At 36.2% G+C, this 16,808-nt stretch overlaps 2 protein-coding genes across 5 annotated transcripts in view; one reads left to right on the forward strand and one right to left on the reverse strand.

The window, feature by feature from the left end:
• Nucleotides 1-3,714, reverse strand: part of LOC306847152 (solute carrier family 66 member 2-like) — a 37,192-nt gene extending 33,478 nt beyond the window's left edge. The window contains exons 1-2 of the mRNA XM_079380952.1: nucleotides 3,096-3,714; nucleotides 1,599-1,732 (exon numbers count right to left, since the gene is read on the reverse strand). Coding sequence (XP_079237078.1) covers nucleotides 1,599-1,732; nucleotides 3,096-3,298 — 337 coding nt within the window. The 5' untranslated portion in view covers nucleotides 3,299-3,714. The remainder of the gene's footprint in view (nucleotides 1-1,598; nucleotides 1,733-3,095) is intronic.
• Nucleotides 3,715-8,613: 4,899 nt separating this feature from the next.
• LOC306846959 (septin-7-like) overlaps nucleotides 8,614-16,808 on the forward strand; it is a 55,993-nt gene continuing 47,798 nt past the window's right edge. For 2 of the 4 annotated variants that reach the window (XM_079380680.1, XM_079380682.1), the window contains exon 1: nucleotides 8,725-8,833. The gene's annotated coding sequence lies outside the window, so the exon portion shown is untranslated. Of the gene's footprint in view, nucleotides 8,838-16,808 lie in introns of all 4 variants that reach the window. The other 2 variants (XM_079380681.1, XM_079380683.1) reach the window with 2 other exon arrangements.

A 16,808-nucleotide genomic window follows, 5' to 3' on the forward strand; every position in this document is an offset into this window, starting at 1 on the left:
TAGATTGCATCGCTCCATCTTCACGAAGGGATGAAACTCATGAAAACATGTCCAGGTCATATTTCACCCTAAAATCAGCTGTTAAGGAATTATTTTTCATAAAGAAAAAGAAAAACATATTTTTAGAACCATTACGATACGTGACATTATTTCCATGATAATAAGTTGAATTTTTCTTAAGCATAACATTCTGTAATTTTCTGTAAAAATATGAACCAAAAGTTTGGAATCATTAAGATTTGTTTTTTGAAAGAAGTCTCTTTATTTGTTAAAAATTACAGTAAAACTGTAATATTGTAAACTATTATTACAAATAACTGTTTTATGTTTCAATATATTTTAAAATGTCCTTCAGACATCATTCTGCTATTTTTCTCTGATTATTTTTTTTAATATAAAATCATATTTAACCCAGACCTTTGAATGGTAGTGTATCACGGTTTGCACAAAAATATTTCGCAAAACAGTTTTCAGCTGTGACAATAAATGTTTCTTGGACCATGTGACACTGAAGACTGCAGTAACGATGCTGAAAATTCAGCTTTGTATCACAGGAATAAATTACATTTTGAAACATATTCAAACAGAACACGGTTATTTTCAATTGTAATAATATTTCACAATATTACTGTTTTTGAATCAAATAAATGCAGCCTTGGCCACTATGAAAGACTTCTGTTCTGTCAAAAGTTATATATGACGGTCATTAATCTTTATGTGTACCAAATGGGTTCGTTCAAAATGAGACTTGAATTTCAAGGTTGGTTTGTATCTTGATTCAATTAATTTTACAGTTGTTTCCTTGCTTCATCTGGTAATTTTGAACATTCTCCATCTGTCGAGAAGCCGCTGGAGAGTTTGCAAGCAGTACAATGTGAAGTTAGCTCTGTTTGTGTCGTGAGCAAAACAGCTGACACATTTGTGTAACGTCACACTGTTGTCTCAACATCAGTGACATGATCTAAAGACAACAGTCAACCCATAAAGAGACACTTGGGTACGACAATAGATAAAACTGATTAAACAGGATGTCCTGTGCAAATATATTAGCTAACAAATGTGTCCAGGCAGTGTTTCTAAATAAGCATATTATTCATTCAGCAGTATGCATACTTAGAAACACCAGATTGAAACATTTTATACTGCATCACATGCTATTCTTAAAGAAAATGAGTACATACAGTATACAATACATGCAAAGTTCAGTGCTCTGGGTCAGTTTGAGAGAACAAACTCATCTTTTGTTAACTTTGTACCACACCCCAACTATAAATAAAGCTGAGACTGATGCTCACCAAACTGTCAGCTGTTCAAAGTTCATCTGCTTCAGAGGTCTTTCTTGAATGATAATCTCATGAGACACGCTCAAAGAAAGACCCTGACCATGTGACTAATTAAACAGCCTGAAAACTACAGAACCAGTCTCAACTAAACAGACTGACTGGGAAGAGAATTTCATAAAAACATTTAAAGGGAAAAAACCCCCAATTGATTCATTAATCTAGGAATTAAAAAAATGCTGATACAACTACCGTCTGCAGCTCCACACACACACTCGATCGGACAAAGAGGCTGTAAAGAGTCATGAAGTTTGTCACCTGTGAAGGAGCGGCGTTTGGTGTTGAGTTCAGTGGCCATGCGGACGCTGGTGCACAGGTTCAGCATGATTAACATTGTGATGATCATGATTATACTCTGCCAAAGCAGCGGAGTCTCAAAGTAACGTCCAAACCTGGGAAAATAATAATGACACACACATATATACTCCTCAGAGAAAAGCACCAAATACTGTAATATTTATATATAATATTCCCACATCTTTTGACTAGTAAATATACTTTCATTTTTTGTCCTGCACTGCACATTTCTCAATTTCTTTGGCCTGTAGAGTCTTCAGACAGTATGTATAACCTCATTTTTCTTATCTTTTTCTGTTTAATTTGGCCAAAAGGTAAGCTACGAGTATTTTTATTGATTTATGCATATCAGTAAGTTTGGACCAAAATACTAGAGTAACTAGTAAGACTTTTGTATATACATTTTTGTAATAAATTTGGTCACCAGCCCTTGAAATGTATATACTTAATACAAATGAGACAACAGAAAAATATATATTTCAATATCCTTCAATATTTTATTAAATATCTTGCAGATATATTTCAGATCTTTAAAAAAAAGTTTCAGATTTTTTAAAAATAATAATCAAAATTAGGTGGCTAGAGGGGTGGCTAACGGCTCAAAATTATATTATTTTATTATAGAATAGAATATAAAAATGATATTATATTATAATATTTTCCTGGCCTGGAAATGTCAATTTAAAGATTATCAAGTTGTCCAAACTTAAACATTGTTATTAAAGGCGATTGAAGATATATATTATTTTTCCAGGCCTGGAAATCATAATTTAAAGATGTAATCCATAATTTTCAGGATGGCCATTATTGTTGAAACTTAGACATCTGTGATATGACATTAATATAGCATGTTTCATACAAAGGCTGGTGTCATATAAATACCTCTTTATAAATAAGCTAGTGCTGTCAAATCGATTAATCGCATCCAAAATAAAACTTTTTGTTTACATAATAAATATATATATATATATATATATATATATATATATATATATATATATATATATATATATGTGTGTGCGCTGTGAATATTTATATGTATATATACACTTAAGAAAGTTTTTTTTTTATATTTTTTAAATGCATACATAGATATGCATGTATTTATATATACATAATAAATACACACGGTACATACACTTATAGTATGTAAACTAATTTTATTTTGAATCGATTAATCGCAACCAATCGTTTTGCATCCCTAATTATATTTCTTAAATATATACATTTCCATGTGTGTATTTATGCATACATACAATATAAATATACACACACACACACACACACATATATATTATGTAATTTTGGATGTAATTAATTGATTTGACAGCACTAAAATACACATTAATGTGGACCAGTGGATTACGTGCCATGTGTTTATATATCGGTCCCTCATATAGCTGTCTTGCAGACCGGTGTTGTGTCTCCAGATATGATGGTTGAGATATGATAACTCACCTAAACAGTATTCTTAATATGTTGGCAACCAGCAGCACCAGGCACACATATGTGGAGAACCCCTCAGCATTCTGGGTCCTGCGGATGTCCCTGTACTGAGGGATGTATGGCACAACCCCTCCAAATATGATGGCAATAGATGCGATCCAAGACACCACTTGCTGAGCAACAAACATGATCTGATCCATAATCACTTCATCCATCTTTGAGTGATGTAAGTTAGCTGTCCTTTATCATTAAAATCAACTGAATGCAATGACTAGCCCACTCATGTAATAAACCATAAATCATTACTATTTTGTTCACATTTTAAAATGTTATTTCTAGCCGATTACTGGATGCATATTCTAAACAACAGCAGGAAATGTACTTTTATTGTCCCAGTCAACATCCACTGATTCATTAGATCTGAAGTGATTCCCCTTTCCAGCAAAGCAATACTTGCTAAATCGATGGGAACGGATCCTCAGCGTGGGTCCATGTTAGACGCCGTGTATCTTCTGTCTTGCAGAAATAAACAGAGCACTGTAAAACATTTTAAAGCCACTGTGAACCTCTCTGCTACAGCTGGCTAAAGCTCATAACAGTACTTCCGTGTTGCATGCGTCACAACAAGCTCATTACATATTCATGAGACGCGCGGTCCTATCGCCAGTCGAGTTTCCCGACGCGCGTGCGATAAAAACAACTAAAAATGCAATCATTTATTTTCGATTAAACCCAGCATTTCTGAATGTGAGGATTACATCTCAGACATGACCTGACTTGATCTCAAACTGTTTTATTCTTGGGACGGAATATTTGTGTCGTTTAATCCCTTGGAAATAATAATACATAATTCAGTTACATAATTCATGCAATCAAAATTAAATATTAGCAGCACTGAGTAATTCAAAAGAGTTCTAGAAATTACACAAATATCTTTTCTGATACTAAAAGGGTTAAATGTAGTGTCCTCTCTATACGAAAGTGGTATTTACATGAAACATATGGTACTAAACATATGAAAAGTTGAAAAATTATATAATGGTTTTATTCTGAAATATCTATATCTTCAAAAATCTCTGAGATTAAAGCACAGGTCTATTATTTTCAAACTCGTGCGGTTTTAGTCCAGATAAGGTTGCCTAGAGCTGAAACTAACAACTAACCCAACATAACTCAAACAAACCTCATGGCAGGATCAGACTCAAAAGCCACCAAAGACTTGACTGCAATGGTAAGTGATTATTTTAATTTGACCATTCTTACAGATTGTATAACTGCATTTGCGGATATTGTTTTAAAGTTTGACAAATCTGCTCAATTCATTTCTTCAAACAGATGGAGACGACTATGCAACAACTTCATAGCAGGTTTCAGAACGTATCTGACCAAATCATCTCCAAAAATATCTTTTCTGATACATTTATAGAAGCAGCACGATATGTTTAGAGTAAAGTTTGTCATAGCACTAGCATGAAATGTATTTGAATGCTACCACAGTAGCCTAATATCATATTTCAGACACAAAACAATGGCAACATCGCACACTTTTGAGCAAATAGTAATGTAAATTACCATTTGTCACCACAGCACTTTAGACTTTTATTCAGCAAAATTTATCAAAAGTAAAGACATTTAAAATGTATCAAGGTTTCTGCAAAAATATATAGGCCTAGCAGTACAACCGTTTTATCATAAGAAATGATAATAATCATAAATCAGTATGATTTCTGAAGGATCATGTGACTGAAGACTGGAGTAATAATGCTGAAAATTCAGCTTTGCGTCACAGGAATAAAATCACATTTTAAAATCTATTACAATAGAAAATAGTTCTTTTAAATTGTAACAATATTACTGTTTTTACTGTATTTTGGATCAAATAAAGGCAGCCAAACCCATTAAAAATCATACTTACGCCACACTTTTGAAAAGTACTGTACATTCAGTCAATCTAAAAACACTGCGAGCATTAGAGTATCAGATTTATTACATGCATTTAGTTTTATTTATCTTGAGCATGCTTCAAAAGTCCTCAGTCTGTTTGGAGACTCATACACCAGATATAAAACAGGCAGTGATTTCCACATTCTTTGGGCTCTTTGATTGTGCATACTTCATTCTGCGTGAAACCATTTATTACAGTGGTGTAAAACTCCATTCTGCAGAGTTCAGTTTCAACCCTAATTAAACAAAACCTGATCCAGCTAATCAAGTCCTTATTTGAAAACTACAGGTATGTGTGTAGAAACAGGGTTGGAGCTAAACTCTGTACTACCGTTCTGCAGACTTCAGTTCCAGTTCCTGAACATCTTTAGCAGGTTCAGCTGAAATCTGCAGGATGGTAGCTCTCCAGAAGCAGGTTTGGAGACCCACTGTGCTACTCAAAGAACTGAGGGTTTTCCTTAATGCCTGAACTGGACGAGATGGGAACACGTATAGATGACCTGGAGAAGAACGTTGCTGATCTCATGACACAAGCAGGAGCTGAGGATCATTATAAATCAAAGCAAGTGCAATGGATTTATTTGATTCAGTCTCCCAATTAAAGTTTGGTCAGTAACTGGAGACGTTTTAAACAATAAATAATCATATTTCTGTTTGTCTGTACAGTGGCTTTGAAGAGAAACCAAGCTGGCCAAAGCACTGAGGCACTGAGGAGAAATATTGGAGAAGCTTGAGATCAACAGAATAGTTGTCTATATGCATTAATTATTCACCGGTGCCTTATTTTCTGTATGATTTAGTTTTGTATATATGATGTGGATCTTTTCCATTATATAAACAAAAATGGAAACATGTAACAAGTTAATATAAAGTACCTCTTGCTGACAACTTCAATGATCTTTGAAAGGCCAAAAAGACTTAATTGGTCCATTTTTAATGTGAAATACTTGCAAAGGACTTAGCAATGCATAACTGAATTTAAGGGAATTCTTATTAACTTTTGCTTTCATTTTGCATGATTTTGTAATAATTTACACTAAGCACTCATACAGTATCCTAGGGTTTGTTCAAAATTAACCATTATGCCACACTACGCCATGGTGCAACATTAACTGATGTTGGCAGGTATTAAAAGTACATTTTACAATATGTATTTAATTTGATAGAACTATAGTGTTATAGTTGTTCATATGAACAAACAGGTAGTAATTGGAATGTAATCTGGATTACATAATCAGATTCAAAAAATTAAGTAGGCTTTCTTGTAATTAGATTACTTTCCACCGGTTTCACAGACAAGGCTTAAACCTAGTCCTAGACTAAAATCTAAGTCTGAGCTGTTTAGACTGAAATAAACTTGCACTGATTGATCTTAAAATATATCAGTGCCTTTGTATTGTCTCAAGATACACAGCAGTGTGTGTGTGTGTGTGTGTGTGTGTGCACGTTGGATGGGTTAAATGCAGAGCACGAATTCTGAGTATGGGTCACCACACTTGGCCGTATGTCACTTCACTTTTAGAATGTTTATAAACATTACGTAAATGTCCTAATTTAACTATGATTTAATCCTGTCTGTGAAACCGGGCCATTATGTTTTAAAATGCTCATAATCAGATTACAGTTACTTTTTATGGATTACATGATTTTATATTATTCACACAGTGGCAGTAAATGATTCAGTTTTTCTTTTTCTTTAAAATGTTCTAAATGAACCTACCTGCTAATACAGGTGCATCTCAAAAAATTAGAATATCGTGGAAAAGTTCATTTTTTTTATTGTAACATTTAAAAAATGTAAAGTTTCATATTCTTTAATTACATGTAAAGTAAAACATTTCAAAAGTTTAGTTTTAATTTTGATGATTAGAGCTTACAGCTGATGAAAGTCAAAATCCAGTGTCTCAAAATATTAGAATATTTCCTAAGATCAATCAAAAAAAGGATTTGCAAAACAGTAAAGTTCAAGTTCTTTAAAGTATGTTCATTTATGCACTCAATACTTGGTCAGGGCTCCTTTAGCACAAACTCCAGCATCAGTGAGGAGTCGCATGGAAGCGATCAGCCTGTGGCTCTGCTGAGGCACTATTGAGACTTCAGCTCGTCTGGATCGACTGTTTCTTGAAAATATCCCATAGATTCCATATGGGGTTCAGTTTCTCTTTCTCTCTCTCTGTACAGAATATGGTTCATAATAATTTAACTTTATTTGATAAATGAGTTAGGTCAAAAGTAATCAAAAACTACATGACTAAATGTAATCCAGTTTAGTGAAGTGAAGTGACATACGGCCAAGTATGGTGACCCACACTCGGAATTCGTGCTCTGCATTTAACCCATCCAACGTGCACACACACAGCAGTGAACACACACACACCGTGAACACACACCCGAAGCAGTGGGCAGCCCGGGGAGCAGTTGGGGGTTCGGTGCCTTGCTCAAGGGCACCTCAGTCGTGGTATTGAGGGTGGAGAGAGCGCTGGACATTCACTCCCCCCACCTACAATCCCTGCCGGCCCGAGACTCGAACCCGCAACCTTTGGATTAGGAGTCCGACTAACTAGGAGTCCGATTATGTTACTAACTACAATTTTCGTCTTGAAATCAGTAATGTAATGGATTGGGAACTAATCTACTAACACTGTTAACAAGGTGTCATTATACTATATCCTTTAGCCAGCAGATGACAGCATTGTTTCTCTCTTCTCACTGCAGTAAATAATCAGAGTAATGAAATCAACAGAACCGGAGTCAGACCATCATCAAGAACGGAATTTACTATGGATTTATGTATCATATTATTAGATATAAAGGAAAAAGAGACAGTAAAGGGCCCTTCAAGTGCAGAACAGCCTCCTAGATATTGTAGCTATTATTATTATTATTATTATTTAGTCATTTAGCAGATGCTTTTATCCAAAGCGACTTACAAATGAGGACAACAGAAGCATCAATTATAGTATTAAAACAACTAAAAACAGATCCAAATCTAAAAGCTAAAACTTTATAAATACACATTTTAAAAATAAAGAAATTAAATAAAAATGACAAATGCGTACAACAAAATTTCAAAACTTAACATTTAAATGAAAAACAAAAAATAATATCATTTCCATTTAGTTTGTTGAAGTATTAAAATAACTCAAATTAAATAAAACTAAAATTTAATAAAAGACCTATACAGACATAATAAATTCAGACATTATTTAACTAAAATTAAAATAGATAACAAATGCAAATCACGACAGTAGTTTATCAGTAATCCTAAGAAATAACACTGAGCCAAACACACATGCTAACAACAACAACTTAATTACACATAGTAAGAAGCTATCTTTTAAGTCTACATTATTTTTAATGTATATTCTTGTATTTACTAATATTTAGGTATTTACTGAAACATTGTTCTTTGCCTTGTTTCTTGTTTTAATTTAAATCCTATGTTTTTTGTTTTTTATTTAGGTCTATTTGACTTTGATTTGCATTGTTTTTTGTTATTATTTAGTGAACTTAAAAATAAAGCTTTCAAACAGTAACAAGCAGATATATTGTCCTCTATATAACGCCGAGACAAATTTATCCCCATCCCGCATTTGAATCACAAATCTTTCCCTCGTGTGGCTTGCATGAAATATCGCGAGATTTGAGCGGACGCTATTCACCAAAGATACGCCGCGGCCGTCGCCCCCGTGGTTGTCAAGGGAGACTACGCAAGAAATGTGACGTACGCCTGTGGGCTGGACCGTGAGTTGGAGAAAGGGAATGTCGATCGGTTACAGAAGCGGCCGGGAGCGTCAACAGAATGGGTGAGTATTAGTCTCTGTCCCTGTGTTAAACTCATCTTAAACTAAGCAGATTTATAGCTTTGTTTGTGCGGTGTGTTTTGAATACGCGTGCGTTGTTGCGCGCGGCAGCTGCGTTTCCTGAGCGTGTTAGTAAACAAATGCTCGAGCTGCTGTTTCACTCTGTATGTCATTATCAAAACAATTACCGTTTCTTTTCTAGTCTAAGTATTTTATTTTAATGGTTACGCTTTCAAAAATGTACTGTGGGTGGTACAATGAATGTATCAGATAGTAACGCCAATGGTATTTTCATTGTACTCTAAAGAGTGCCATAATAAACTAAATATGTCATTACCACAATATTTTGTTCGTGGAAATAAGATGGGCTTAAGCAGACATTTGCAGCTGTGGTCTGTCCGTTTGGAGAAACACCTCCCTGTGTCTGTCACCCTCAGCTTTGGAGAAATATTCAAATGTGTGTGTTGCAGTAGGTCAGAGGTGTCTCTTTCCTGCAGAGTTTCACTCCAGCACTAATCAAATACACATTATATATATATATTTACTCAATCAAGCGGTTTTAGAGTACTGGAAACCGGGTGTGTTGGAGCTAAACACCTGATAGTGGCCCTCCAGAAGCAGGATTGAACACCCCTGCTGCAGAGAATTCATTATTTGCCATTGGATGGATGATAATGTGGATGAGTGACCGATAGATCTAGTATATAGCCTATAGAGGAGTGGACAGAATAATGGATTGGGCTCACAGATAGAGGGATGGGGGGATAGATAGTTGGCTAGATCTGTAAACAGATTCATTTGTTTATACCAAAATAATCCATCTTGTACACATTTTACAAGAAATGCACAGATACAGATAAAGCATTATACAGATACAATACATTATTTTTCCTTTTTAAACATAAATTGCATGACCAGTTTTTTTTTCCCCCTAAATTGTCGTTTGGTGATAACTATAGTCTGCGTAAACTGGAAAGTGCAACCAACTTTTTGTGACATTGACTAGAAGGCTGGGCTTGATTTTAGCACACCTCTACACCATCTCTAGCTGGCAGCAGACTGACTGTTGGCGGGTTGACGATGCTCTGCCCAAGCCGTCAGACTGACATCAAACAGAGAAGAAGCACATTTTCCAAATTTGACTGAAGAACACTTTTTTTCCCCCCCACTGGATTTACTTGCATGGATTATTTTTTCATCAAATGACATAGTGAATTTTGATTTCATGCAGACTTCATCTTAAAGTTAATATTTAAGATGTTGCATGTAGATTAGCTTATTCTACCTTTACTTTTAAGCAGCATAACATCTCATAAAGCCTACAAAAGAAATTTGTCCTATAGCAACACACAGCATGATCATCTGTGAGTTATATCTCATGAGATCTCTGGTGTGGCTGACCCTCTTGTTTGGTCAGAAGAATTCCTCCTTTATGATGTTTGGATCACATGGCTATTGCTTGAATCGGTGCTGTCCATTCACATGTGACTGTGTTTTTGTCCATGGGTAGTCCCGAGGCTTCGTAAAACAAAAATACAGTTGAATTTGATCCTGAATTCCATGGATTTCATCCTACATCGAAAGGGAAGAAATCAGGATTTTAAAGCCCAGTCTTGCATGAAAACAGCTGGGATTCGCCTCTTTTGTGGATGTTAATCTATTTTGGTCCTGGATGCAGATGTGATAGTGACTTTCCAGCCCTCGAGTAGGATGTTAAGTGAATAGTTTACACAATATCATCGAATTTGGAGAGTTTTGGATGAATAAATCAAAAGTGCGATATGGACTAGTGTGAATCAAGCGCAGTATACTGAATCCCACGTGACACTCATGGTTTCAGTGTCTGCCGTCTCACTACATGAGGATATGAACACACAAACTTCATCTCTAGAGCTGCTCTGAGAGTCATTTCACCATTTCATTTGAGAAAACTATCGTCACAGAAACTCAAAGGTGTACACTGAAACCTGTCAAAATAAAAGTTTGATTTACTTTATGAAAATATTATGTCAGAATTATATTACTATTGTACTCTAGTATGCATTTCTCAAAATAGTAGATAAATAAAATAATAAAAATAGTTTATGTAGACTTTTTTTTTTTTAAAGAAATGTAACTTTTTGTCCGTGTTTAATTTAAACAGTAAACTTCTGTTGTGCAGCACGTTACCAGATAGGAATTGCCTAGTTTAATTTTCATTTAATTTTGTATTAAAAGATTAATTAAATATATATTTAAAAAAATTCAGTTGATTTAGACATGAGTTTTGATTATTAAAGTGGCCCTATTATCCCATTTTTAAGGTTGCTAATATTGTTTTATGAGTCTCCTAAAATAGGTTTACATGCATCCAAGGTCAAAAAGTACTTTAGTTTTATCAAAAAATAGATTTAATTTGACCTCATTTCTAAATTATTCCTAAACGACTCGTGCAAAGCAGTTCAAAGAATTAAACTCTCTAAACTCCTCCTTTCCGTGAGCCCTCGCTGCTGTGATTGGTCAGATGGCACAGTCCTTTGTGATTGGTCTACTGCGTACAGCGCGTGTCGGAAACGAAGCGCCCATTGCCATAACAGAATGACTGGAGACTTGTCAATACATAGAAAAGATAGTATCGATTGTACCTTACCAATTCGAGCCGGAGTCTGATGATGAAATGGTTGAAGTGGCTGGTCGACAAGAGCAGGAGCAGGACGTTTCTCAGTGGTAAGTGTCAAGTGTTAACAAGTTTATGGTAATTATAAGATGTGATAAACCAAATTTACTCTCACAGCGTAGGATATAGCATCTTCTCGATATGATGTTAACCACACAGAAATTTTACTGTGTTTGTGGGCGGGCAAGTTGTTTGCGAGAACGTGGGCGGGCATTATGGAAATGTGTTACTTCGTGACATGCAGCCGTAAGCGAATAATATTCGAATTCCTAATGACTCGTTTAGGCGATTGCGAGCCAACTCTTTTTTTTGATAGACATAACTTTATTTATGGTGCACTGTCGGCTTCACAACTTTGCAGAAAGTTTATGTTCACAGACAGCTACATGGCACACTGCATGAAAGGTAATATTCGAAAAGGCATAATAGGCACTCTTTAAAACTTAATTAAACCATTAACATGGAACACAGAACATTTTAAATGGAAAACACATAATTTGAAAGAAAATAAATAAATAAAAAGGCTTCGTATGTTGTTAACTCAGTTAGCTGGATTTGATTGTTGATCATTGATTTTGGATCATTTGGTTCTTCAAAGCTCATCCTGGAGTTGCTGTCATAGCAACAGGTCCGTAATCTTAAACCTGCTCGGGAGCAGGCTTATTTCATGTAAACAGAATTAGATTGTATCTTTTTAAGCAGAATTGATACTTAAAATCTGCCCCAGCCACCGCTACTTTATTACAAGACTACCCTACTGGTCCTGGGACAATAATTTAAAATAATAATAATTAAAAAATTAATTTGAAAATAATATAGGCACAGCCAGTGACTCACTAGAGCAGAATGCATTTACTCAGTCACGCCAGCACTAAACAGCGCTGTGAGATCCAGTGAGAAGCGCTTGAATTCAGCAATGAACACAAATGACTCCGTGATTTAAACCAGTTTATAGCCAAACAGGAGAAACACTGTGTGCAACGAGACAGTCAGAAGGCTTTCAATCTACACATAGCCATCATTTACCATGGATTTACTGTAGTAACACTCACTGCACCATGGTATTGTGGCAGAAATGTGGGATATTCGCATTGAATTTGTGATTAAGCTATAGCATGTGTGCATTTATACAGAATGTTTTTAGACTACTGTTTTTCATACGAATAGGCTACCTAAAAACCATATAGTTATATTTTTACCATGGTATTGAGGTGCTATATATGTGTGGTTTTAATTGTGTTTATCATGATTTAAATGTATGCTACTATGGGAGATCATATGCTTAATTAAAAAAAAAAAAAAAAAACTTTGTCAGAATAAATTAATTTAACCATATAAAGCTGAGGTTGGTACAATTTTTACAGATGTTACTGATTTTAAAAATGAACAAAAATTTACCTCTGCATCCTAACTCAAGCTACTATCAAAATGTGCATTTCTAAGAGACAAAAAAGTGATATTATTATTAATGTTATCAGGCAACCCAAACCTGTTTCTTTATTTGAAACGATATCACTCATTAGAACACGCAGAAACTAAGAAATACATTTTTCTTTTTAGATATTTATTTTAAGGAAAATTAGCAAAATTCTGGCTTTAAACTTGAAAGAAATAAAGATTTGACATTTGTCGTGATAATTATCGATATCGACTGATATGAAAAAACTTATTGTGATCATTTGTTTTGGCCATATCGCCCAGCCCTAGCCCCTGGTGATCAGGATGGAAACTTTGTTTTTTGTTGTTGTTTTTTTACACATCAAAACTTAATGATTTAGGGTTATTATTCCTTTTGCATACGTCTGTATGAATAGTGCAGTTTGCAGTTATTTTTGGACACTTGCGAGTCAGTTATATCCTGTGAAGTACTAGTCGAAAAATGTGTCTTGTCAAAAATAGATATTTCTGTGTCTCATTTACTCCTTGTCGTTGCTTTGCATTTCTGTCTGTCTTTCTTTACTGCTTTAGGTTTAGGCTACCACATCTCTTCTGGCAGTTAAGCCACATACAAAAACATGTCATTGTTTAAGGACTGCAGTCACTCGCTCACATCTTCCCTTTAGATCTCTGCATCATATCCTTAAAGGGATAATGACCCAAAAATGAAAGTTCTGTGATTTACTCATGCTCATGATGTTTCAAACCAGTTACCTTTATCTGTTCTGTGGAATGAACAAGAAGGATTTTGCAGAGTGTCCAAACTGCTTGACATGCAAAGAAACTTGGCATGTCTTGAAAAAGCCTTTACATTCATGGCCATATACTGAACGAAGGCATCCATCTATCCCATAATAACCCACATCAGTGACCCAGAATGTGACCTTGAGATGCAGTCACGTATATCATATGTGTGAAAGCCCTGGCATGTTTTTATTGTTGCTTGTGTGAATCCTTGTGGACTATTTCTGTCAATGCTTCACCACAGGGAAATTTAGTTTTTAGTTTAGTTTTTGCTGGTGTGTTGTTTAGACCATCCAAATTTGCATCAGAGCATTTACTGCAATGGTTCATTGAGATGTTCCCCTTCAAATATGCTGAGCGTCTCGGCTTTTAGCCTGGAAGAAGGAACATATACAGTGCCCTCCGTAAGTATTGGAACAGTAAAGACAAAATTACTCTGGCCGTGGAGTCAAGACATTTGCAAATATGATTAAAAGATGAATATGAGACACAACTACAGAATGTCACATTTTATTATTAGCCGTTTCAACACATATACACTCACCTAAAGGATTATTAGGAACACCTGTTCAATTTCTCATTAATGCAATTATCTAATCAACCAATCACATGGCAGTTGCTTCAATGCATTTAGGGGTGTGGTCCTGGTCAAGACAATCTCCTGAACTCCAAACTGAATGTCAGAATGGGAAAGAAAGGTGATTTAAGCAATTTTGAGCAATGGTTGTTGGTGCCAGACGGGCCGGTCTGAGTATTTCACAATCTGCTCAGTTACTGGGATTTTCACGCATAACCATTTTTATGCGTGAAACCAGGGTTTACAAAGAATGGTGTGAAAAGGGAAAAACATCCAGTATGCGGCAGTCCTGTGGGCAAAAATGCCTTGTTGATGCTAGAGGTCAGAGGAGAATGGGCCGACTGATTCAAGCTGATAGAAGAGCAACTTTGACTGAAATAACCACTCGTTACAACCGAGGTATGCAGCAAAGCATTTGTGAAGCCACAACATGCACAACCTTGAGGCGGATGGGCTACAACAGCAGAAGACCCCACCGGGTACCACTCATCTCCACTACAAATAGGAAAAGAGGCTACAATTTGCACGAGCTCACCAAAATTGGACGGTTGAAGACTGGAAAAATGTTGCCTGGTCTGATGCGTCTCGATTTCTGTTGAGACATTCAGATGGTAGAGTCAGAATTTGGCGTAAACAGAATGAGAACATGGATCCATCATGCCTTGTTACCACTGTGCAGGCTGGTGGTGGTGGTGTAATGGTGTGGGGGATGTTTTCTTGGCACACTTTAGGCCCCTTAGTGCCAATTGGGCATCGTTTAAATGCCACGGCCTACCTGAGCATTGTTTCTGACCATGTCCATCCCTTTATGACCACCATGTACCCATCCTCTGATGGCTACTTCCAGCAGGATAATGCACCATGTCACAAAGCTCGAATCATTTCAAATTGGTTTCTTGAACATGACAATGAGTTCACTGTACTAAAATGGCCCCCACAGTCACCAGATCTCAACCCAATAGAGCATCTTTGGGATGTGGTGGAACGGGAGCTTTGTGCCCTGGATGTGCATCCCACAAATCTCCATCAACTGCAAGATGCTATCCTATCAATATGGGCCAACATTTCTAAAGAATGCTTTCAGCACCTTGTTGTGCACTTGGATGGGTTAAATGCAGAGCACAAATTCCAAGTATGGGACACCATACTTGGCCACATGTCATCTCCTTTCCTTTTCCATTGGGTAATTATACTGTATATAGCCTAAATTTTGGGCATCAGGGAGCCGCTATTATGCCTGGCACTGAAACTGCTTTTTGCGCGATCGCTTTTTAGTTTCGTACTCCGTTTATACTATGGAGCAGCAGTACTTACCACACATTTTACAAGATCAGATGTTTGTCAGTTGTGCTTGGGATCTGCAAATCATTTGCCATCATCTCAAGCTGGTCGCACACTGGATGAGAAGCTTAGCTTTGCGTCGCACCACGTCTTTACATTGTTTTGAATCGTTGCTAGGTGCCGCGAACAGATGCTGAATGGCGCCGCCGGTGTGTGTACGCTCATAGAAAATGTATTTGAATTTTAAAGATGTGGCGCGACGCTGCTCTTCTCGTCCAGTGCGCGACCAGCTTCAGTCATCTCTCCTTACTCTGTCTGTTTATGTGGTAAGTGAAATTTTATGTACTGTAACAGGCAACCATTGGCAAACGTTGTTTGTTTTCCTTGCCGTTCTGAATACCGATTTACGCTTCGGGGCACACCCCCTAACTCCAACCCCCGCCCCGCCCCCGATGTCATCGTCCATCACAATGTTTCATTGCAGACATCATCCAATGCCAATTTTGCCATCATCCAAACCCAACCCTAGCATGAGTCATCTGAGCTGATTTGATGCCCTTTAACTTAGGGCTGTGCAATTAATTGAAATTCAGTTTCGATTTTGGCCTAAAACGATTATGAAAATACAGTAAATCGAGAGAAACCGATTTTTGCGCCCCATTTCACCCCCTTTCCAGCAGTGCTCTTTCGCTTCTCCATAAAAACCCAGTTTCACGTGCAAATCATTAAAATCATGTAAGGAGATTTTGCAAAATGGGCCGTGCTTGATTTATTGAAGTATATTAGATTTAATCATGTTTTTAAAAGCATGAAAGAGAACTTGCTCTGTTGCTCGGGAGGATTACTGTGTATGCGCTCAGAATCGGAACAGAACACGCTCATGTAAAGTCGAATACATGCAAAAATGCGGCTCTTAGTGAGCATTCACGTAAACCCTTGCCGGTTATGTAATAAATGAACGTAAAGATTGGATCTGTGCAGCGGACTATATTCCTGCTGCGACTGTGTGTGCTTAATATTAATCAAACAACAAAAGACAAAATATCTCGCTGCTCTTGACTGAAGCACCTGTAGATTTAGTAAGAAACAAAGGAAGTTTAATTCTTGCTGTTTTATTTTACATTAGATTATTCAATTTCTGTTGTTGGCTGTTAACTGAATACTTTAGACTTGCATTAAAAAACTTAAAACACAGTTTGTTTCATTTGTGTCTTTTTTTATTCTATTGTATTCATTTGCTTTTTTATTACTGGCAGTTTAATTATTTTCAATAATTTAGAGGC

The sequence above is a fragment of the Barbus barbus genome, assembly GCF_936440315.1.
Source record: "Barbus barbus genome assembly, chromosome: 27".
Lineage (NCBI taxonomy): Eukaryota > Metazoa > Chordata > Actinopteri > Cypriniformes > Cyprinidae > Barbus > Barbus barbus.